This window comes from Macrosteles quadrilineatus, unplaced genomic scaffold (assembly GCF_028750875.1).
Source record: "Macrosteles quadrilineatus isolate MER2022 unplaced genomic scaffold, UCM_ALF_1.0 Scaffold_2__2_contigs__length_208266976, whole genome shotgun sequence".
In the NCBI taxonomy this organism is placed as follows: domain Eukaryota; kingdom Metazoa; phylum Arthropoda; class Insecta; order Hemiptera; family Cicadellidae; genus Macrosteles; species Macrosteles quadrilineatus.
The window spans coordinates 206,274,742-206,299,725 of NW_026542595.1; the positions used below are offsets into that span (position 1 = coordinate 206,274,742).

General features: G+C 34.2%; 1 protein-coding gene across 3 annotated transcripts in view; it reads left to right on the forward strand.

Annotated features, from left to right (window-relative positions):
- The window catches only part of LOC128985999 (protein numb-like), a 113,512-nt gene continuing 88,528 nt past the window's right edge, over positions 1 to 24,984 (forward strand). For 2 of the 3 annotated variants that reach the window (XM_054406046.1, XM_054406047.1), the window contains exons 1-2: positions 21,888 to 22,051; positions 22,666 to 22,821. In XM_054406046.1, the coding sequence (XP_054262021.1) occupies positions 22,735 to 22,821 (87 nt within the window). In that variant the 5' untranslated portion in view covers positions 21,888 to 22,051; positions 22,666 to 22,734. Of the gene's footprint in view, positions 169 to 21,887; positions 22,052 to 22,665; positions 22,822 to 24,984 lie in introns of those variants that run through there. The other variant, XM_054406048.1, reaches the window with a different exon arrangement.

Genomic DNA, 24,984 nt, shown 5'->3' on the forward strand with positions numbered 1-24,984 from the left:
TCAGTGTCAATCGGTGGACATTTGTTTTTGTGCGGTAGGTCTGTCGTCTGCTGTTGTCAAAGTGTTGGTGGCCGTGGTGTGTCATGAATTGTTATATTGCTACTTATCGGCTGAAGTGTCACTGCATTCGTCACATGGATTGTAGGAACTTGGACAGCTAAACCAAAGGTGAGGCAGGGCACAGGTGTTTACCACATCTTGTATATAGGTTACCCACTTTTACATCTCACTTCAAGGCAGTCGATAATAGAGATTGTTCAATTTCTCCAGTTAACAAATCCAAATCTGTTTGAATTAGGCTAATTGTTTAGAGGTATCTGTTTAAAAGTTTGAATTTTATCCGTGGTTTGTTTTTTCATTACGTGAAATAATTTGTTCACAATGATCAGGGAGTTGAAAAATCGTCATGCAAAACGTTTTTGTTAAAGGTTTTTTTTCATGTTTTGTTTCAGTTATTTTAGCTATTACCGTAAATATTTGTTCTGAAATCTTTTAAAAGCATAATAATAATGAATTAAAAATTTCCAGTGGTTTTACAATCTCACTGTGGATTCAAAATTAACTGTAGTAAATGCACACTAAATAATTTTTTTTTATTAAGATATGCCTAATTGTTGTTTTAGTTTAAACTTAATATGAAGCCTCACAATTTTATGCGTTAAGTGAATCATTGTTGGTAGGTAGGCTAACCATGTCAACTTCAAGGTATTTAAACTAATCGGAAATTATTAACATTTATATGTTTACTGTTTGATGACATATAACTAAAATACGAGATTGTTGCAAAATGATGTTACACCAACAATATTTATACTTTTCTTTAATTATCCATTGTTGTGATTATTTGTGACTCAAACTCTATTTGTGACTCGAACTCGAAAAATGGTACATTCGCTAACGGATAGAAAAGTAATGAATGCACATTCATTGAGCATTTTGCACTCAGTCGCTCGCTGATGTGAAGAAACATTCGGAAACATTTCATAGAATACTTTTTCCACGCGATTGCAACGTTTAAAAGCATTTTTGGTTGTACAGTTTTAATATAAATTTATTTCTGCATAAAGAAATACATTCCTTGTCATCTTTGCAAAAACCAAAACACCAACAACCTCTTTCCTTTTTTGAGTTGACTCAAAAATTATTTTAAAATGAAAAATGAAAAACATGGTCTATGTGCCCAGCCAAGTTATTATAAGGAACTTTCCTATCAAAACTAAATGTTTAGTAATTTGTTTGAAGTAATTTGTACAATGCACATTGAGTATAGGCCTACAGATTTTAAGTTCAATAGGTTGGCTACCGCGTTTCCCACTTTACAAGGTGTAAACGCATATGAAAAGGACGAATATTTAATAGTTTTTTTTTACCCAGAGCTTGTTTACATTTTGGTTTAAAGTGTATTATTACTTTGTATTAAAAACCCTCACAGTCGACCAGTTTCCAAGTTTTCAGAATTGTAGAGAAACTACCGTTTTTTCTTTTCCTCTACTCACGCAATTAATGTGTATAGTCAATGGCAATACCGTTGGATGCGATGTCCATTGGATTGCTCTGTAAACGATAATAAGACTATCGGTCAATGGTTACTGGTTCTGTCTGTTATTCACACAACACACGACATATCGCGTGTACAATATAGCACACCACTTCTTTCGATGTCATGGGAATTATCTCTTTGTTGTATGACTTGTATGAACTTACCGCTATCGTAGGCATATTCTTTTTATTTGCGTTTGTTTTACTTTCTACCAGTTTGATTTTACTACAGTCATTGACTTTATATCTACACGTGTAGATATAAAGTCAATGCTACAGTACAGCCGTTAATTGTTTTGATGTGCCAAGTGAATTCATGGTCAGATAACGGATATCAACAACTATAAAAAAGTACATGCGTTGTACCATAGTTAAAACTGCTATGGATCATAAACATAAACAAATGAAGTTTTTGGCCCGAAAATAAACATGATTTACCATTGCTTAAATGGAACTGCCAACATATTTTAATGCTATTAGTATAGGGGTTTTGTTTACTTTCGGGCCAAAAACTTCATTTGTTTATGTTTATGATTCATACCGGTATTTTTTCTAGTATTCGTGGATAAAACATACTCCCGTTGTACGTACTACTGTACCACAAAATCAGTAGTTGCAGGAATAGAATAGTTCATCTTTTTACCTCGTAGAAAAAAATTGTCTGATCGAGTCGAGGACATCAGCTGTCCATTTTAAACAGACTTAAAAATGTTGTGAGTGTTGGCTGTTCTTATTGTAATCGATAGGAATACTGTAACTGTGCATTTACAAAATGGGGGCAATGATGAGCATATTGAAAGTGATTTTAACACGCCAGAAGATTACTATAGTTATCGAAAATTAATAAATATCTTACAAATCTTTGTATGTTAATATTCCCCCTAACTACTGTAAAATTTTTAGACTTTTTTATTGTTATAGTGTTACCTAAACTCGTAACACGTAAAATAAGCGGTAAACTAAGTTCGGTTAATTGATTATTCAGGCAGGAAATGAGGTAGTGGTTCTCTTCCTTATCATCAGACTAGCTTCTTATCTCAACTGATAAGAGTCTTGGCTGTTCAAACAAGGTGTTATCATTCCATGGGCAAGGTAGGAAGACATTTTCTCTCCACTGCCTTATCTGTAACCTCTAGGTGGCACTGGTACTGCGTTTTCATATTCGTGCATACGAATCGTATGCATATTTCACAGAAAATCGAAGACCTATAGTTTTAGAACCCTGTCAGGTCGAATTAAATTGAACTCCGAAAATAGTTTAATTTAGGTTACCTTATTGCTCTTATAACTTACAACGTCTTAGCTATAAACAATCATACCTGTTGTACTAGTTTTTCACAAATCCCAACAGGGAAGTATGATTTCCCCCGCCCGAAAGACTTGCCTTGAGAGCCTAGACCGTGACAACCCAGCTAACCATCACTTCCTCTGTCGTTGTCCTGGTACTCCGTGCCCCCCCCCCCCCCCACTCTCTTTATAGCAGAGGAATCTCCTTTTCACTCATTGCCGAGCTTATAAAAGATTATTAAGGAGCTACTATGTGTGCTCTGTAAAATCACAGGGTAAAGAGTATTCCTAGCATTCTAGCGCCGCCTAGGAACTGGACTTGGGCCCAAAAAGTGTTAACTTAGCATTACATCTTTATCACTGTGGTAAGATTCAAAATATCACAAATCTTTAAGGGAATATGACAATCTATAGTTCCAACAAAAGAATCATAATGCCATATTTTTCTTACTTTATAGGTTTTTTTTTTGTCGTCAACCGCGTCGTCAAGTAGTCTCAGCCACTACACAGGATGAAACGTCTGGCAACAGTGTATAATTTCGTGACGACGCGGTTGACGTCGAAAAACACCACCATGAACTTTCTGGTCTTGCTTTTGTTTTATACCAAGAACTGAAAAACTTCCAGAATCTAGTGACTCTCGATGTTAAAAAGCGGGCCAGTGGCCTCGAAATATTCAGTATTCAGTGTTTTCTTTTGTGTTGTTTTGTGTAAAATGTGATGCCTACAATTTTTAAGGTAAGCCTGCTCACCCTGTCCTTTGTCTCATATGTCAACAACTAACTGATTGATTGGCTAGATATAACACAAAGTATCTCATTGGTACAACCAACAAATTATACAATACAGCACAATGTCTGGTCGCTCACTGTTACTGCGTTTTGCCACACGATCTGCGTGACATTACTGACATGGTGGCAAGTAGACGTGACAAATCCTAGTGGAGTGTGACAATAACAAGCTGAGTATTTCCTTAGCTCAGCACAAACCAGAAACCTCTTTGCAGTACGATATATGATACCGTTTGATACTCAGCAATCGTCGACTATTGGGTTGTCCTACGACCGCGATACAGTGAGGAAGGATCAAAACTTGTTGGGAATTGTAATGAAAAACGGGAGGAGTTATAAGAGCTATAAGATGGGATGTTCTAAGACTCTGTAAGTTTAGGGAACATAATATGTGCTATCAGGATGTAAATAGATGTTTCAATGTTTCACAAGCCTAAGGGAATGTTGTGCTTTCACAAAATTGATGGAAAATGTCCGCAAACCTAAACAACTCACCCTCACCAACAATAAACGTCAATCAATATATATTACCAATATATATACAACCATATATAAAACATATATTGAAGCGTATGTGTTTGTTTTCCAATCATTACGACCGAACAGAACCCAACCTATTTCATGATACCGTGTTAAATCTACCCACACTCACACACAGATAACACAAGTATAGTTGGTTTGTCCAATCAGAATGTCAACCAAAACCACTTTTGCGCGGTTTGACGCCCCCATTCACCGAGAGGTCGCGATATTTTTGGAACCAATATCAAATCTGGACGCAAGCCAAAATTTTATACTCACGCTCCCCCTCACTTCATTACCCATCCCATCTCTCTCTACGGCATTCTCTGATTTACAAAATTCCACCGGTATGGACTTTTGACATTTCGTCCCATCGTGGCAGACCTGAGATCAATCGTCAAACTATCATAACTTAAAAAATTTAACATACTTTACAAAAGGTTTTTCCGGGAAGTTGAACGTGTTTGCTACAAATGCCGGGTCGTCCTGAAAAGAACATAAGATTTTCCTGGTTTTCGAAAAATCACAAAATTTGATATTATTGATATAGCTTTAGAGAGAAGAAAAATATTATTACTAAAAATTACTATTGTAATATTAAACTGCAAGTTGCAAAGCAGCCAATTTGGAAACAATACTCTTGATTTTGAAGTAAGAGTTCTTCAAACCGAGTCGGTTTTAGTGTTCCTTATCCTTATTGACCCATCTTATATAATAGTACTTATATTTTTCGATTTGTGGGGTTCCTTTTCTTTGAATCGTCGTTAATACACAATTGAGAAGTTGGAACATCATTCCAGTTTACTCAAGGCTTATAAAAAGAGGCTACTACTTTTACCATCCTTGAGTTTGTTTATCTTCTATTCTGTTAATAGCTTTAAAACTGTAGCTCTATGTTTTTATGGAAACATAAATATCAAGTTTTTTTCGCAGATTTTATAAATAAGTTATTAGTTAGTTAAAAAAACCTTCAATTTTTTACAAATTTGGTTTGGTTCTTTGTTCCCGATTGTACACTGCCACACAGACGATAAATACATTGGAATTGGTTCGAAAGAAGTTTACTGGACTACTTTGACTCTTGGTCCAGTTTTCGTACATTGGTAACGCTTTAAATAAGAGGCAAAAACTGGCTAGTTTTCTATCTCAAATCGCATCACGTAGTTTCGGAGTTTAGAAGTTCCGAAGTTCCGTATCCTTCTCAGACGCTTTTGGATATAATTTCATACTCTTTGGACAACTCTTGATACTGCTTTTCGCGACTTGTCGCGTGGTCTGATCTCCTGCAAAAGACTACAATAATGCATCTCAGTCAGTTCATCTGCAGTTTTCCGCATCGATGAAGCATATCTCCCCCCAGGCACCGACCTTCAAACAATAACACAATGCTACATTCATACAGTTATGATACAAAAGCATGTCAGTGTTTTGACTAAGGATGTGCTGTGATTTCGCTAGTGAACCCGATAATAAGCTCTAAGGAGCTTAGTAGTTGGATTCATCGACTTCTTATATTTATTTAGTTTGTTAGTTATTAGTATTTTAAAAAATATAAAAAATAAATATTCTTTCATAATTTTTTTTTAACCTTGGGCGAAAATTCTATCTAATTTCTGAATGGACCTTATACTAAAAGCGCTCTTCAGAAATAAAGAGCATTAAAATACATAATGCGATGTATTTAATGGATCACGTTTAATGTATTGTTAATAATTGATTATAAGATCACCATTAATTATCATAGTCAAAACTTTTCAAATCGCAGCCGTAGATCTACCCATTGTAACATCAACGGGGATTTGTAATGTATTACAACACAAGTCAAAATTAGCATGCAAAGAATTAAAACACAGCCTAAGATTGTACAGTGTTTGGTTCATTTTTCCACAATACAATGGTGGTAAACTCCTGGGGTTTTCAAAGGAGCACTTACAAAAGTTTGAAGAAGTTCAAAGCAAATGATCTGATAATGAGATGCTTCGCTTCATTTCCTTTTGTCCTTTATGACGCTTTGATGGTCCATGAGAAGTGTTAGTGTAGTTTAATCAAAGGCGGTTCAAGTCCCAAAGGTCTCAACTGCAATTTTCCTCTGTTGTGTATTAAAAGAGTTGTGTATTAAGAGTGCAATGACTGTTTGTGCTCGTAATAAACACCAGATTTTTCCTAACACTATAATTAACTTATAATAACACAGATGAACTTTTTAGATGTAATATAATGTAATTTAGGTTATGTTTTTTGTTACATTATTTGCTTACCGGTTGTTAAATACTACCGGATCCGCGGCTGTGGTTGGTGTAGAAACGTCGACTGTGAAATCAGCTGATTAGCGATCGGGAATGATCCATCTAGAGTGGCAATTAGCTATTTCCGTACTGTTTACAGGTATGGCAATATGATCATTTCCATGCAGTGGTAAGAAAAAAACTATTTATGTACAAATTCATGGGTGTGTTTATTAATCAGGACAAATTTTATTCATCGATGTTCTGTAATAGCATAACACTCTAAAACATGATTAACATGCATATAAAAAGTACCACTTCATCAAAGGTTTGTGAAAATAATGTGTTTTAAAAAAAAAACTGGAAGTTTTCAAAAACCGTCAAACGGTTGTAAACTTTCCCTTAGTTTGTCATTTGGAAGGTTTACAAGCAGTGCGCCTATGTATTTTTTCAGGTCGTAGAGCTCCAGATTTTTTTCAGAGTTGTAGCCCAAAAAAAACTTAGACGGTCTTTTAGTAAAGTTTGCATTATTGGGTCCACATGTCCGAAAACTCCCCTAGCTTTCCTAGACTAAAGTTTGACAGTTTTTACAGATCCCAGAAAGCTAAGTCTGTCTTTTAGTGGGGTTTGCAATTGTCCCAAACTCCAAACTCTAGTTTGACAGGTGATGGTTTTGGTTTTGCAATCCAACATCTGGCTTTGTTATCAAGCTATTCCGACCCTTACCACATTTTCCTTCAGACTTGGAATTCTGGTTGGTATTTTATTTCAGAAATCGTCACGTTTTAGAACAGTTAGGTCTATTATCTTTATGACTGGCCAGAAATCAAGAAAACTCGTGTTCATTTTATCAAATGATGTAATAACTCGTTTTTTAAAACTCGTTCTTACTTCAATAATTAGGCGATTCTGGACCAGATTCCAGTTTTAATTGTGCTATCGAGTAATGACGCTATCTAGCCGCGGGTTTGTTCCCTAAAAAAAAGACATTAAAATGCAAATGGCATAAACACACAAAACAAACACATTCAACAACTGTGTTGACCCATTCATGTATATGTTTAGCAGCAAACACTAAAATAATCGGAATTATAATTCTAAGAGGAAGTTGAACACCGTTGGATATTTATATTGCATCATACTGGCAGTAGTAACTGTTTCCAGAAAAGTACAACAGTTAACAACACTGTAGACTGTTGTGACTTAAAGAATACTGTTCGTATACCTGACCTTGAAGCAATGGTAACTGTATTGTTTTACTAAACATTGCGTCATATCCGTCCGGTAATGTTGTGAGTTTTACGTGGGTTTTGTGTGAGCGTGTATGCATGCGTTAGCGAGCGTATCTTGTAAATGTGAAGAAGGACGGTCTCGTACGGGAATGAACTTTGCAATTAATTGAACTTTTTAACGTTCAACCACTCTATTTAATATTGTTTTGCGAATTTATATAAACCATTTCCATTTTAAGTATTATCTGACACCAAACGTTTATGGCGGTGTAAAATACGTATACATAGCATATTTTCTAAAGCGCGTGGCAACAACAATAGAACAAATCGACTACATTACCCTATCCATGTCAGAAAGTAAAAGGAGGCACGGGTCGATTTCTGTGGTCAGTGTCACATTCAATTGGGTCAGCTCTGAACTATCTGGACCACTGAACCGTATGGTGGGACGTGCAGTGTAATATTGTACAGTAATGTGTCGTTTAAACAATTATATGATTTTTTATGTGGTTATGTGATACGTTATTCAGTTATGTGACTTGTTATACATTTATTAAAATTGTGGTACAGTTAAAACGACGCGTTATTTAGTTATGTAAAGCATTATACAGTTATGTGACCTTTTATACATTTATTTGACTATTTATACAGTTACGTGACTTGTAATACAGTTATTTGATGTGTTATACAGTTATTTGACGTGTTATACAGTTATTTGACATGTTATACAGTTGTGTGACGTGTTATACTGTTGTGTGACGTGTTATACTGTTGTGTGACGTGTTATACAGTTGTGTGACGTGTTATACAGTTACGTGACTTGTTATACAGTTATTTAACGTGTTATACAATTGTGTGACGTGTTATACAGTTGTGTGACTAGTTATACAGTTATTTGACGTAATATACAATTGTGCGACGTGTTATACAGTTGTGTGACGTGTTATACTGTTATGTGGCGTGTTATACAGTTACGTACGTGATTTGTTATACAGATATTTGACGTGTTGTACAATCGTGTGACGTTTTATACAGTTGTGTGACGTGTTATACAGTTGTGTGACTTGTAATACAGTTATTTGGCTTGTTATACAATTGTTGACTTTTTATACAGCTGTGTGACGTGTTATACAGTTATTTGACTTGTTATACAATTGTTGACTTTTTATACAGCTGTGTGACGCGTTATGCAGTTATGTGACGTGTTATACAGCTATTTACAGTTGACGTTATATACAGTTGTGTGACGTGTTATACAGCTATTTGACGTGTTTATACAGCTATTTGACATGTTATGCAATTTTATTCGGTATATTAAGTTGTGTAACGCATACAGTTATGTGACGTGCTATGCAGTACCACTCTGCAGATATGTGATTGTTTGTTAACACAGAATAAAGAGTATACATTGATTGATCTACTATTTTTTGTGGCTATGGACATTCAGTTACGTAACGCATTTATTACTGTTACAACAGTCAGTTATGCGTTATGCGTTATGCAGCAGTGTGCTCGAAGGACCTTGGAGATGTGAACGGTGGGAGAGGCGCGTGTTTAGGTTGGCAACACTAACTGTAATAAAGCTGACAAGAGGAAGAAAGTAAAATATAATTTATAATCATTACTGTGTTATATGTATTTAGATGAAATATTCCACACCCTCCCTTTCTAATCGAGAGATCTTTTGAACAAAATGTTCCTAAACTTTACTGCAACAAGCCATGAATTTCGTTTTGTTTCCACAAATCCTGTGGATTACAACGGTGTGGATTTTTCGGGTTAATCAGATACATAGGTGGAGTGACAATAGTGATATTTCGTATCCGTGCAAGGTGCAGATGCAGAAGAAGAACGTCGTCGTGCCCCTACATGTGGCCGCCATGATGAAGGCCGCTCATTCTCTGCTAATTGAGTAATTGTAATTATGTTGACGTGTTTTCCTCTCTACTATGGTAATTAATTACATTATATATCTATGTATTTTTAATTACCGCTGTACAAGTGATTGCATTTTGACGCCCAATTATTTTACTGAAACAAACATCGATGAGTATTTTTATAGTAGAGTGATAGGAAAATAAAATAAGAATAAAATTAAAGAGCAAATAGTGTATTGCACCAAACAATAACATGGTAAAACAACTAATTTATTATTTTTTCAGGTTTGTGTTGGAGTATGTTTATAATCAAACTGACCTTCGTAAGTACGTACTAATAATTGGGTTTAGAAACAATTAATACAGTACAACAAAACTAATTTCTAAACTTATTTATGCAATTTATTATTCTACCGCGGAACAACAACACAATACAAACTGTATACTCTCCAATTTAAACTATTAAATAGGCCTACGAGTCTATGTGAGTTTAGAAATAAGCTAATGTTGTGGTATTTTCAATGTACACATTTTATACCTTAGATTCAATATTTATTTTTTACAAAGAATCATAACTCTTTAATAAATTACAATGGTCATTTTCCCTCCGTTTTTCCGCTACCTAAAATAACTGGCATTAACAACACCACTTGTTTATTACCGTAACACAGGCCACAGATCGTCAAATCGAATTTCACTGTGTACACCTGTGCACGTATAGTTACCTAGTTTTGCGATTCACATTAAAATGTTTTCAATTTGGTATTACACGTAAACATATAATAGTTAAAATTAATAATAGTTTATAATGAGTATAATATACATGTACGTCAACAGTGATGTCACTAATTGACGACGATGACGTAGTTATAGGGCAAGTATTGACGTCACGAGTAGAGTGATTAATATGACAGATGATGTTTGTGTTTGTGATGGACTACCTCAGGGCTCCATGACGGCACCTAATTTCTTTCAATCAATACGTGTTTAATGCAAAAAAGGTAATCTTTGTTTAGGTTTTTAATACAATTTTTCTTAATATTTTCTGACAAAATACCTTTTAATTATTATGCTTTGTTTCTTGAATCCAAACAAATAAAAAAATGACCCTCAACTTGAAGACTCTTAAGATATCCCAACGATCACATATAGGCCTACGAACTTACAATCAGTTGTACAATTACCATTGACTATATACCGTTGTTAGGCTTTAGTCAAGCCTCTTTACATTTAGCTTACTGTATAAATTACAAAATGAAACTTTGCGCAATTCTATACAAAACGTATACGAACTTTCTTTAAACCCAAACATAACCCTCCTAAATCTACATAAAGCTTCACAAACATCTTTTTCGAGTAAATAAACAAACACCATTCATTGTAGGCTACTGACCAGCTGTTTCATTAACTAAATTAAATTAAATCATGTAAAGATGTAAACTTAGGAAGCATGGCAGGCGTAGCCCTTTGGAAATCAGCCTTTGGGGCAGAGCCCTTAGGAAATTCGTCCATATCAATACTTTTCGGCAAATCTACACACTCTAAGCTTCATTTGTATGTGCCATATGCCTATATTTTTATTTGGTAAATGGCCTTAACCGTTTACATAAAATTTGATTGTATCACTTTAATAATATAATAGATACTAATTACTATGAAATAATATTGCTAAACACACACAGCATGGAAATCCGCTTACTTACAAAATGCATACATCATGTGTAGTAAAAGATTTAATTTTGCTCTTAATAATATACATAACAACCAAACACTGAAATTAAAAATAGTTGCAATCCTTCTTTACGAAATCCTGGTTTGAAACTTCAAATTCAAAAATTCAAATTTAATTATTTGTGATATTATTTCACATTCAATAATTTCAGATTCAAAGTTTACGATTTGTTTGAAAATAATTTTGAAGATAGAGGTTCAAAAAGCAAATTATGTTATGATTTAAATTTGAAATAATGTTAATGTTGCATAGACAAGTGCATCAGTATTTATTAGAAGTTTATCACGTTTTTCTTTTAAGTCGACCTTGTATTATCTGTAGCCAGCTGTAAGATATCATTCAAATTAAAAAAGGCAGAAACCCAACAAACTCTTGTTAACAAAATAGGTTACTCACTATTTTATGATTTAAATATTAACCTAATCCAAAGTGATCTCAATCATAAACATACAAGTACAACACGCCACTAACTGCAAGTACAGCATAACAATCTTTGACCGTATACTCTGATACCATGTACTGTCACAATGTAAGTTGCAACACAATATCACATGGTGCAGTGCATTGTTGCCATAATTCCCGATCAGCTGTTCCACTTGCCGCCATTTTGCTTTACGAGGGAAAGCCCGTGTGAGACCGGCTCCATAGAGTACAGACGTGGTAATTGACTTATGTAACGTATTAACGCACAGGTTTCATAAATGGTGCAATGTTTGGCAAAACCGCTCATTTGTTAGGGAGCGATATCGTGGGAGACTTTGGTTGATCTAGTGTATCAGATTTTTGTACATTTTATATTGTGTAGAATAGCTAATATTTAGTTTGTTTCGATTTTGTAAAATTCTATGATTCTTTGTACGTATGGTTTGAGAGTGTAGTATGTACACGGTAAGGTCACTCGTGTAGTATCCTTATATACAATACGTGAAGGAGATTTCTTCAAAACACTACTCCTCCAATAATAATGGACGGGTTTTTACAAACGATGTGTCAAAATTAAGTATTTTTTGTGTAGACGCCCCCTTTCACCAATTCCTGTAATAAAAGTCTTCGGGCTTTGCCCCATAGGTCTTCAAAATCCCAATGTATTTCTTGTGAAGAAAAGATGTTGTTTACTTAAACAGACGAATAATTTGTATTAATTACTGCTGTTCATAGTAAACACACATGATACACACAAGAGCATTCGTTTTCAGAGTGAGTTCGTTTTCAGTTTTGATAACTTCAGTGGAGTGAGCGTTCGTTTTCAGAGCGAGTTCGTTTCCAGTTTCGATAACTGGAGTGGAGTGATTGATTACATTATCGAGTCGACTCTTTTAAGTCATCGAAAATTGTGGCTGTTATTGTTTTTGAAATATAATGCATGTAATACTTTGCAATTGCTTGATTTCGAGCAACAGGTGCACTAGTGTTTGTTAATTAGGTTCTAAGTATGCTGTTGCAAAAAGATGGCGGATTCTCGCAATTTTCACTCCCTATGTCAAAAATACCTATATTTGGATTTGGAATCACCCACACATATAACACAAGGTGTGACGATTAAACCACTATTTCACTAGTTCCAGTACAAACGAGTTGCTATTCTCACTGCTCACTTATAAACAAGCCCATTTCTTTAGTCTTTACGTTTGTCCAATTTTGTTGAAAACACCTTTTACAACAAAATTACAGCAATCAATGTACTTCATGCAATAAGGGATTTCTCTGTATTCCTTTTTCACAATTCTAACAAACTGACTTTTATGATTGAGGTTTCGTTATTTTAAAGCTTATGACAAATATAGATGATTTAACCAACAACAAATTGTCCGAGATAAAGCAAAACTTCTCCATACATTCATGTAAATTTATATAAGAATTTGCTACAAATTAAGAACAATTCTCCAATCAATTGTATTAACCCCCAAATGACCAGCACTGTGGGATCCTATTCTGAAGACATTGCAGAACACAGGCCTAATCCTAACTGGAGCGAAACCGACTGAGTTAGGACACTTTCTACTGTGCAACCTGCTTTGTCTGGTATCTTGATCTTGATAAAACACAGTGTTGTCCTGTTGCAAATCTATCGGTATTTTGGTAATTAAAATTCTAGTTGGTTACTTAATTAAATATTTATCCGTGTATCACATTTGAGCAAGCACTCGATATTGTTTCACCCGAGCGATGCCTGGTAGAGCGTGATTGGTAATGTATCACCGTTTATCCTGATGTTAAAACTAAATTACAAGTCAAGTCCCTTCAAACGCACGCACCCCCACAGGTCTCCATCGGCACCCGTTTTGCTAACACTATAGATCCTCTTATTAGGGCAGATTGAAATTTTTCGCTTTACACTTAAGGGAAAAAGAAGAAGGCGGTAAAATTTCATTCATGAGCATATAGTTTTAGGTTTTACGGTACAATGTTTACAAGCTGGTTAACACGAATAAAGGGTAAACAAAACCTGTTCTAAAAATTAACAAAAAAATAAAATAAAAAAACTGGGCGAAACATGTTTTGAAAGATTAATGGCATGAAGTGTATTGTGTACACTTACTACTGACTAAGACTAGCCCCATGACTACACCATTTTGACCATTTTAAGACACAAAAATGCCACCGAGTCATTTAGCTATTGTGGTATATAGTCAATGGTAAAAGACAATAGCATGGGGGAACTCCGATCCCTCCTTTGATGTATGCTCCGATTTCCTTTTCCTTTTTGAGGCCAAAGACACCATCCGATCAAAAATAAATTTAATACATAAAATATTCATTTATTTTAACAACTTGTGAACCAGCATGATCAGACTGTGGGAACAGGGGTGTATGGGGTAACAATTGGGGTCTCCCATATTTGGACATTTTTGCAATTTCTTTAAAACTATTTTTTAGAGCTTAGTAACAATAAATTAGTTTATAAGCGTTGCTGTGTGCTTGTCTTCAAACCATTTTGAAGAGCTTAAAAAAACAATAATTTAGTATATTGAGTTTTGTACAATTATTGGTTAAGGGAAAATATAAAAAAACCGCAAATTAAAAATTGTTATGTTATTTCGATGGAGAATAAGCACTACATAAGAATACATGGAGAATAAGGTTGCTTGTTTATGGATATATTTTGAACAAATTTGGTAATTCTTTTTCTCATATAGGCCTACTGTTAACATTTGATCCAAAACACTCTACCCTTCCCTGTAGCAGCAAACCTAAGTACTGGTACTAAACTACATAATGCTTATTTAGAATTAACCATCAAGAGGATTCTATAAAAAAAAGAAAAGGATTTCGCTTCATCCTTAAATTAGTCTGTAATTTGTAGTTGTATGTATTATATGTTGGCGATATACACTATTGTATTTATCATTGTAAAATTTGTGCCTATGAAATAAAGATGATTTGATTTTTTTTATAGGGAATGAATATGTAATTTTTAGGGTGTCATTTTAAGGTGATATTTGAGTGAAAATCCAACCAGACAAATGGTAATTCGCTTAAACTACAGGTTTGCTGTGGCGGGGGTATTTGGCTTTGACTAATGTATGTTTATTTTTATTTTTTCACAGACTGGAAAATAACATAAATAAATTGGACGATATTTATTTATAAACTAGGCTACTGTAGTACCATAGAATATAGATAATATTTGTTCTGGGGTATTATAAACAAAGAGTGAAGTGCACACTGTTAAATCAACACTAAAATAAAAACCTTTATTGTACTTAAACGTAACCGTGCATAAACTCACGTAAAAAAGCTTTAGAATTTAAAATAATATAGAATAATAAAATAAAATAATAAAATCCTTCGTTATGACAGAACGATGGTAAATGCAACATTGTGCATTAAACTGATGTATTTAATTAACGAAAATGTTTACCTTGTACAGTATGTGGTGTTTCGAATCTGCATTGTTTGTTTATTATATTTGGAGTAGTTTTTGTTTATAAATAAACATCCGAACATTTTGATAGTATACTAATATAACACATACTCATTACTCCCTTTGGTATAATACACATAAACATGATTTTAATACACAGCCATTTCACTACGAATAATTTATTAATAACACATTATCTTTGCAGCTTTTATTTGCAGAATTTTTTCAATATTTATACGTCATAGCAAATTTTAAATAAACATTTCGTAAAAAAAATATGTCTAGACATGTATAAACAGTATGAACAAACTTCAATAAAAGTAGTTAAATGTTGGATTTTTTGTTGTACAGTTTCTTAACAAATATTTTGCAGCAATTTTATAAACAAATAATCAATATAACTCAAATACTATACTTAAGTATAATTAAAATCGTAATAATATAGAATGATTATGAATTTTATTCGCCTCTGAAACAAAAATAAGGTAAGAAAAGATACAGAAAATAAAACTATAATTTGGAGAATATATTGCTATCATTATTCCTCTCAGATAGGTAAAAAATATAATTCTCATTAGTAGAAAAATGCCAGTGCTCTAAAATTAATTATTTTCAAATATTAAAAGGAGTGGTTCACGTAACTAATACAATGTAAAACAATATACTGCAATTACCAATTATTAGGATAAGATGGGGACGTTACTAAACCCGTACACCACACTGAACATAGCCCCTTCTTGGAATAAACGTTGCTCCTGCAACTATAGAGACGTTCACTATGTACACAGCAGTGCTGCAGCGAGTATTGCTCGAGTTGCAGGCGCTGAAAAAATAACGGTTCTTCATACTATTTACAGACAATGTAGTAACCCCAATTGGTTACTCTATTGTCCTTGCAACAATAAAAACTACTGTTTATTGTATGTTCTGCGGGTATATCTTATAGTCCCTAAGGAAAAAGAAATCTTAGATCGAGGTTATCAGCTGTGTTAATTATTCCGACTTTTTTTCGAAGAAAGTAGTTTCAATAAAAAGTGTCTGCAAGCATGTTCTCTTGTATCACTAAAATATCTTCTTTATCGTTTGAACTTACATAAAACTATTAAATGGTTGCATTTTCGTCCCTCAAATTTCAGTAACGTGAAACTGGACTCTGGAGCTCGTGTCAAAAGTTATGAAATGTAGGTGAATCTCCAGAGTTTCCAAAAAAAACCTGTAATTAAATGCTTATATTGTTTATTTTTTATTATTTTCTGTCGCATCAAAACACATTAACTTTTATTATTTAGTCTACTTCCTATTATTGCACAGTGCCATTATAATAATATCAAGAAATTGTTGTACAAGCAAAACAGTTAATTTAGGACAACACTATTTTATGGCGAAACACTATTAGGTATTAAAATAGATTTATATTTTTATAAGTTTTATATAATACATCTATTCGGAATATAGTTAATTTTCAGCAGGTTGTGATAGACCGTTCGTTGGCTTACGCGATTGTAATGTAAACAGTTGGTTGACTCTTCTAGACATCAATGATGAACTGATGAACACCGAAAACAATCTCGTTACAGAATTGTAACATCGACGGGGTTTCCAATTAATTTTAATCCGGAAAACTCTCACAGAATGATAACCAGGTAGACTGTGATGTTAATTAATGTAAAAAACTCATAGTGGTTTATGAGTCTCTATGAACTTGAACTTCATTTATGTCCCGAAACTTGCTAATTAAAAAATTCCTTAAGTTGCGCTTTCAAATACTGTAATACGTACTTTAACTCTGTGTGCGTTGAGAATAAATAAAATATTTTAAAAGTAATTTGTTCACACAACAATGTTGTCACTTTAATAGTTTCAAACTCCCAGTGAATTCCCTAAAAGTAATCCCCCTGAAAATACCATTTTGTAATTGTTCCATGCCAATGAATACCGCCATAAGGTTATCTGTATTCATTGTCCATAAGTTACTGATGGAATAGTACAATAATACTTATTAACAAATAGTATTTATTTAGTTTCAATACTTTGGATCTTTGTAGCAGAATACGTTTAAGATGCTTTTAAGAAAAAGTAGTCTAAATTCTGTTGGATTTTACAGTATTGGGATTGAACCCGTTCCTCTGCACGAAGACTTGAGTCATGAACCAATTATTTTCTCATATAAAGGTTTTTCCTAAAAAAAATTGTAAGGAACATAATCAAGAAAATCAGCTGTAATGATGCTCGGAACGACTAAAAACAACGTAGGCCTAACAGTAAACATTCAAGCTTTTTCAGTATCGCAATGACGTCTTCTCCTCTCGGTAAATTCCATGAAAGGATTAGAGCAAAAATTCCCTGGACCTTATACCGCTTCCTGTCAAAGACTCAAGTCAGCTGTATTTTTACCAGGTGACAAGTCGCCCTCGCGGCATTGGATTCTCTGATACGCCAGTTAGTCCAGTAAATCTGTCATAAAATATGGGGTTGCTGTGCAAAAGGTCGGGTAGTTCTGATTTTTGGATATGTTGTTAGTATTGGGCCCATAACATAAAATCCAAGTTATCCACCTCGAGATGCTGCCGCTCGCCACGGGGCGCGCCACTTGTTATCGAAGTATCAAGAATATGGCAATTCCTATTGTTTTTCTCTCAATATCGCGAACCGCTCATTTTACCCAACATTTTATATTATTACATTAAAGAAGAATACATTTTTGACAGTTTAAGCCCAACAGCAAGTATATAGCGTAAATAATGGTCAAAATACAGACCATCAAAATAAATAAATTTTCCAAAGACCGATAAAAATTGTGGTTTTTTTAATATTTCCACAATATAGTTGTTTGAAGCAAACACCGTATTGATTTAGAGAGTATGCCAGTTTATTTGCTATTAATAGAAAATATATGAAAGCAAGATTAAAATTACCCCCACCTCAGCAAACCTGCAGACTAAGCGAATTTCCATTTGCTTGATTTGATTTTCACAAACCTATTTAAATAACATTAGGTTTAACTGGTGCCTAGGTTTGCTGCTATTGGGAGGGTAAAGTATATAAAATAATAATAGTATGATAAGAAACAAATAAATTTACCCAATTTTATAAAAATGTGTCTATAAATAAGGAAAATAACAATAATTAAAAATCTTCGCTATTGGAATAACTTGAGGTTTTTTAATTTACATTTTTTTAATTTTCTCCGTAACCAATAACTGTAAAAAACATGTTAATGTACTAAATTATTTGTTTTTAAGCTCTACAAAATTCTTTAATGATACAATTGTAAAATTGTATGTTTTGAGGGTTAAAAATTTAAAAAAATATTCTTACCGGCAAAATGCCTATAAAGCAACCGTTCCTATGGCCTTATCATGCCGATCATGCTTTGCGAACTCGTTTTAATAAATAAATGTGCGTGTGCATGATTCAATGATTTATATAGGCCATTAAGCAAAAGCAATAGGCTAAGTCACTTACAATACAAAGTAAATGATAAATAGTCCATCTCTTGATTCACAAATAAAAGTAATGTTTGTACCAAATTCCACTAAATCGGATGATGTTTGGGAATCATCGTGTTAACGGATGATAGTAACTTTTTTGGATACAGTTTAGTAAAATCTTTAGTTTTCTTTTTTGATACAGGGTCTCCAAAAAACTTACCTAGTTTGAAAATGTATTTATTTATTGTACTAGATACAAACTACTGTTCGACGACTGATACCATAGAGAAGGCAATGCTGATACATTAAATGAAAGGTAATAAAATAAAAGTTATTTTAACACTATCACACCTCAATATGCGAACCATTTGTAGCCCTGCAGACATGCAAGCTATTTTTACTCATTTTTTTATTAATATTTTATTTTTTGTATTATAATTTATTACCAAAACTATGTTCAAGGTCAAATAGGTGTACGCAACTTATTGCCAACGTACGAAACTAAAACTTTGAAGTATACTCTACACAGCACGAAATGATTATTACTCATCCATTTGAACAATATTATCGTGAGGTATGTTTAAAACTATGGAGTATTTTTCGGACACCCGGTATATATATATATATTTATATATGTTATAACAATTTGAACCAACAGTATTTTTGGCCTCTTAGAATACCAAAATGAAAAAGTAAATCGGTCCCGGGTCTAGGTATTACCATGAGACCTACTGTAATAGCGTATTCCCTATAAGGGAAATTTGCTAATAATCAGCATATCATTTATATTGAATGGTGTGTGTTGAGGAAACCACTATTGAATATTTTCATCAATTTCGTTGTCTCGAGCAATGGGAGAATGGCTCACGTCAACATGTTGCTCACTGTTAATGTTCAACTGACGTCATTTTTTATAATATTTCTCAACTTCCTACAGATTTGATGAGGACGGATCATCCCAAGCGCCCATAAGTTACAACCTTTTGTCTGTTATCCCTCGTCCCCGAGTCAATCCACCAGAGCTTTTCATTGTCTTTATGAGGGCCTGTTCGATGGCCTAAACAAACCAAATTCCACACCAGAACTTGTATGTACGTCTTGTAGTGAAATTTCCGATCTTTATGATTTTTTTTTTGTTCTTCAATATCAATCCTGTATTTCTATTCATATTCAGCATGTCCTGTATAGATGGACGCACTTGGCGTGGAAAAATTACCCGCTGCATGGAAGATCTGTAGAGTGATTGTAATTGGAAGATCTTATTTGCCTGATCTTTCAGCCTCAATAAACTGTTAACTATGTTAAACTGTTTTATTTTGTTTTCATGTGAAAGTATTGTACCCAAAGCTTAGCTTAAATGTTTATGTATAAACATTTGACAGCTTTGGGAAGAGTAGTTTTGCCGTTGAAGGTATATTTTGAAGGTCTGTTTTTCGGCATGTAAACCTACATTTATCAAAACGAGTTAGCGAAGCATGATCATTGAAGTATAAGACAAAACTTAGGAAATTAATTTATGTTTTTAGAAACGTACGCGAAATTCCTAACATTAATGAAATAAAAATGTTATACTATGCATTTGTCCAATCGGTACTTCAATATGGAATTATAGTATGGGGAGGAGGTAGTAGCAATATTTTAAAGCCACTGTTTGTCATACAAAAACTAATTATTAAAATAGCTTTTTAATTCAACAGGCGATTCCCTACAAATTTATTATTCAAAAACACTCAATTACTTTCGGTGCGTCAACTTTTTATCAAAACTTTACTTGTATATACCTACTCCAATCAAGATTCGATAGTGACGCCAATCACACATAACTATCCCACCACAAAAGCTGTAAATGTAGGTATGCAGGTACCCCGAGTTTTCAAGTCTGCAAACCTTATCAATGCTTTTTATATTGCGAATTTTTTGTATAGGAATATACCATCAGAGATTATAGATCTACAGGTTTCTCTTCCAGTTTATAAACGTTCGGTAAGCAGTTGGCTGTCGGAGATTGGTCTCGATCAGTCTGAGACACTTATTAGTTCAGTACACAATACATAATAATAAATACACAAGTACACCAAACAATATTTAGCGTACAGATATTAGTAACTGCAACTCCATTCACTCGACTACCTTTTACTTAGCATTAACTGTTCCTGTAGCTGTCTCATAGCTTAGTTGTAAATAGTATTTTGATTAATTAATTTTAATTTTTAAGAATATTTCTAATTTGATTTGTAATAGAGCTCGTCCTGCGCACAGGTCTTTTACGGCCAATGCGGGACTATTGTTCGTATTTTGTATATGTATATATAAAAAAAATCTTTGGAAATAAAACAGATTTTGATTTGATTTGATCAGGTCATGGGAACGGTTGCTTTATGGGGGTTTTTAGTTAAGAACGGGTTTTTCGTATTTTTGACCCTTAAAACATACAATTTTACATTATATCTCTAGACCATTTTGTAGAACTTAAAAACAAATAATTTAGTACATTAAAATGTTTTTTTTACAGTTATTGGTTACGGAGAAAATTAAAAAAATTTTAATTAAAAACCTCAAGTTATTCTAATAGCGAAGATTTTTTAATTATTGTTTTTTTCCTTATTTATAGACACATTTTTATAAAATTGGGTAAATTTATTTGTTTCTTATCATACTATTATTATTTTATATACTATATTACCCTCCCTGTAGCAGCAAATCTAGGCACCAGTTAAACCTAATGTTATTTAAATAGGTTTGTGAAAATCAAATCAAGCAAATGGAAATTCGCTTAGTCTGCAGGTTTGCTGAGGTGGGGGTATTTTTATTCATGTTTTCATTTATTTTCTATTAATAGCAAATAAACTGGCATACTCTCTAAATCAATACGGTGTTTGCTTCAAACAACTATATTGTGGAAATATTGAAAAAACCACAATTTTTATCGGTCTTTGGAAAATTTATTTATTTTGATGGTCTGTATTTTGACCATTATTTACGCTACATACTTGCTGTTGGGCTTAAACTGTCACAAATTTATTCTTCTTTAATGTAATAATATAAAATTTTGGGTAAAGTGTGCGGTTCGCGAGATTGAGTGAAAAACAATAGGAATTGCCATATTCTTGATATTTCGATAACAAGTGGCGCGCCCCGTGGCGAGCGGCAGCATCTCGTGGTGGATAACTTGGATTTTATGTTATGGGCCCAATACTAACAACATATCCAAAAATCAGAACTACCCGACCTTTTGCATACCAAAATGTCTTATTTTACTGGACTAAGTGGAATGTCGTAGTCAAGGTGTGTCGTTCCCCCTCCACTCACTCCAGCCACTCGTACCGTACGGCTTCGGCTTCACTTCGTTTCGTTCCGTTCCGTTCAGTTCAGTCGAGTTGCCGAGTTGGCGAGTTCTACACATGGCGGACAGTTGACAATAGTGTAACGGCTTTTTGGCGCTTAGCTGTCCCTTAGCCGTTGATTTCGCGAGTTTCGTGTCTATTTGTGTCGTTTTCGCGTTAAATTCTTCCGGTTTTGTGTTAAGTTTAGTGCTGTGCTGTATTCCAAGGTATCTGAGTTGGTTTCTAGGTTATGGTTTGCCTACCTTTCCCCTTGTGGAAGTATACCTTTTACCTGTGCTGACGTTTAGGTGGATTATGCAACAGTATTGATTTTGAAGGCGTTGAATATGTTTTAAATTGGTTCAATCAGCAGATACTGTGCTATTTATGCGATTTGGTGAAGTTACAATTACAAGTTTTGTCAGGCTTTTCCACAAAGGTCTCGGCCAAAGTTTGTTTGTAAACATCATGTTTTTGTTTACGTTGCTTCGTTGATTCTAGTACCTAACGTTGTAGCTTTGTTGTAGCGTAACCTATTCTAATTTACCTATTTTTTAAAGTTATTTTACAAAATTATCAGTTAACTTGTTTTACAAAACTCATTTCAAGTTTAATTACCTTACGTTGTTTCTTATTGCATGATAATGTTAACGAGACATTAGTACCTATTGGATACTTTGCACAGTTTTTTAAATTACCTTATCACATTTTAAGCCTAACTTACTTTATTTTTATAGCTTTCGTAAGTTTTCTTCAATCGTGCCCACCAAAACTTTCAATAATCCTTTGTATACTCCATTGGGGAAATGCAGGCAAAAATCTAGCTAATCATTTATTTCAGGAAGGGGTTGATAGGTATTATAAATTACGAATCAGTGATTATTAGTTAAATTTGTGATACTTCTGTGCAATGGGAGGAACTCAATCGACGCACGAGCCTTTGGATAGATCAAGGAGTACTTCGTTCAAACGACATGCCAGCTGCCGACATTCTAAGGTAGGTAAGTTAACTTTAGGGTGATTACAGAAAGAAATGACTTAACTTAATAAATAAGCTTTCCAACTACTACGTTAGTAAACATATAATCTCAAGTTACCTTGTTATATTTTGTTTAACCTTGACGGAACTGAGGTCTTAAATAATTCGCAAAGTGAATCTGGGCATTATTATTTTTGTTTTACTACGCTTTCGGCTTTAAAAATACCTCGAAATACCAGGGCTATACTACGTCAGTCTAATGGTTGTACATCATTGAACGATTTACTTATACCGGTATTGTTTTCGAGGTGTTGCTTTTATTAGATTCTAGCATCGAAATCGTAGTTCATCAGTTCATCTCATCATTATCAAAGCCAAAACCTAATCGTAGAGACTATAGGTTGGTTAGAGTTTGAGGTAAAACAGCCCCTCAAAGAGTTAAGACTCGAAGAAGATAGAGTTGATGCTTTGGGGAATTGGTAGTTTTATCTTAGTTAGGGTCACTACCACTACTTTTTTATTGCGATTCCGGTATGTTTAACAGTTAGTCTAGTTCATAAACAAATAACACAACCACTCTACCTACATCATTTAGTATTTAGTTCATTCCTATCCAACATTCGAGTTTGAGCATGAGCAGAAGGCTACGTAACTTGCTGCATCAGTTCTTTGGCGTGTTATGTTAGAAGACTGTACCTTTGTCTCCGTATTTATACAGTGCTTTAAACGGTTTGACAACGTTGTAAAAAGAATCCAACTATAGTCACAGTCCTCCCTGTGTGGTGAAGACCCACACGGACCAGGTGGCCTTGAAGACCTGTGGGGAGTACGATGACTCCCAGCTCTGGCCGACCTTCGCTTTTGTTGCTTTTTGTGGCTCAATCCTTGTCTCAGACTTGGGAAGGAATCCGAGGGGAATAGGGGATGCATAATGACGTGTCACGGTCACATCTTGGGGTTGATAGTGTAGGTAACTCAGCTGAAGTCAAAAGTAACAATGATGATTTTTTAATTAGGCTAAACTAATTTTGAGTCAATCTTTCATACCGTAGAAACTCAAATAACTTAGGATACATTACGGATTTAACTTAATAACTATGTAAATAGAACTTTTAAGGTTCCTTCCACAGCTGATCTTATTCCTTGGAAGATTGGCAATACTATGCCTTCACTAAATCTCCATACTCTTATAATAGCTAGCACAATAACACCCGCGACATAAAAAAGGCTAACCATTGTGTCACTTCCTGCGGAAATCTCCGCCCACTCGAACAATTGGAGACTTTTTATTGTAGAAGAAACTGCAGCTGTAATTTGGATTTGACGCTAAGTAATGTAAATTGTATTTTTACCTCCAAAAGCAAATCTTAAAGTTGGTGATCTAAAATGAGGATCAATAATGAATAGCAAAGTAAAAGCCACCTGACGTAACGTGAGAACCGTATGTATCCGTGTCCGGTCAGGTAAGGGGGGGGGGGGGGTGAGGGCAGGGGAGAAACGAAATGAACAGCTGCTGTATTTCTCCCTTCGGTGAGGACGCATCTGTCGTATCGTAGGCATTCCCTCGCTTACCAACAGTAATACAGCAGCACCATTGATAAAACATACTTCCTTTAGTTAGATTTCGAATCTTCGTGGATCAGCTGAAGACAATTTGATTGTTGTGCCTAGTTTCGTCTAGTACTCTGTGGACAGGGGTCGTGTTTTGTTTAAAATTAGTTTCTTGTTATTTCAGTCGCTTAAAACCTCGTTTAACCAAATAAAACGATCTTATGGTAAACAATAACTCGTCCCCTATTAACCAAAAAGTACCTAAAGCACAAATCAAGTAATTTTAACCCTAAAATAATATGCACTAAATTTCGTTGCCACTAGCGATCAATGTTACCAACATGAGCTAGACACGAAAAACGAGTTTCAAAATGTTGAATGGGGTGAGAAGTCTGTGTTAGTTAGTCTATGGCACCTACTACAGTACATCCATTTTAATAGAAAATTTTATGTTATATCACATCAATTGTCATAGTCCTAATGTTATGTTATATCACCTCGGTACCTAACAAGACTCTCATGGGAATTATTCAATAAGACTTATTATCAAGGTTGACTTCTTATCGAGGTTTGCAAAAACATGTAATTAGGAGGGGTAAATCACTTCAAAAGGGGTTTTGAAAATTACAC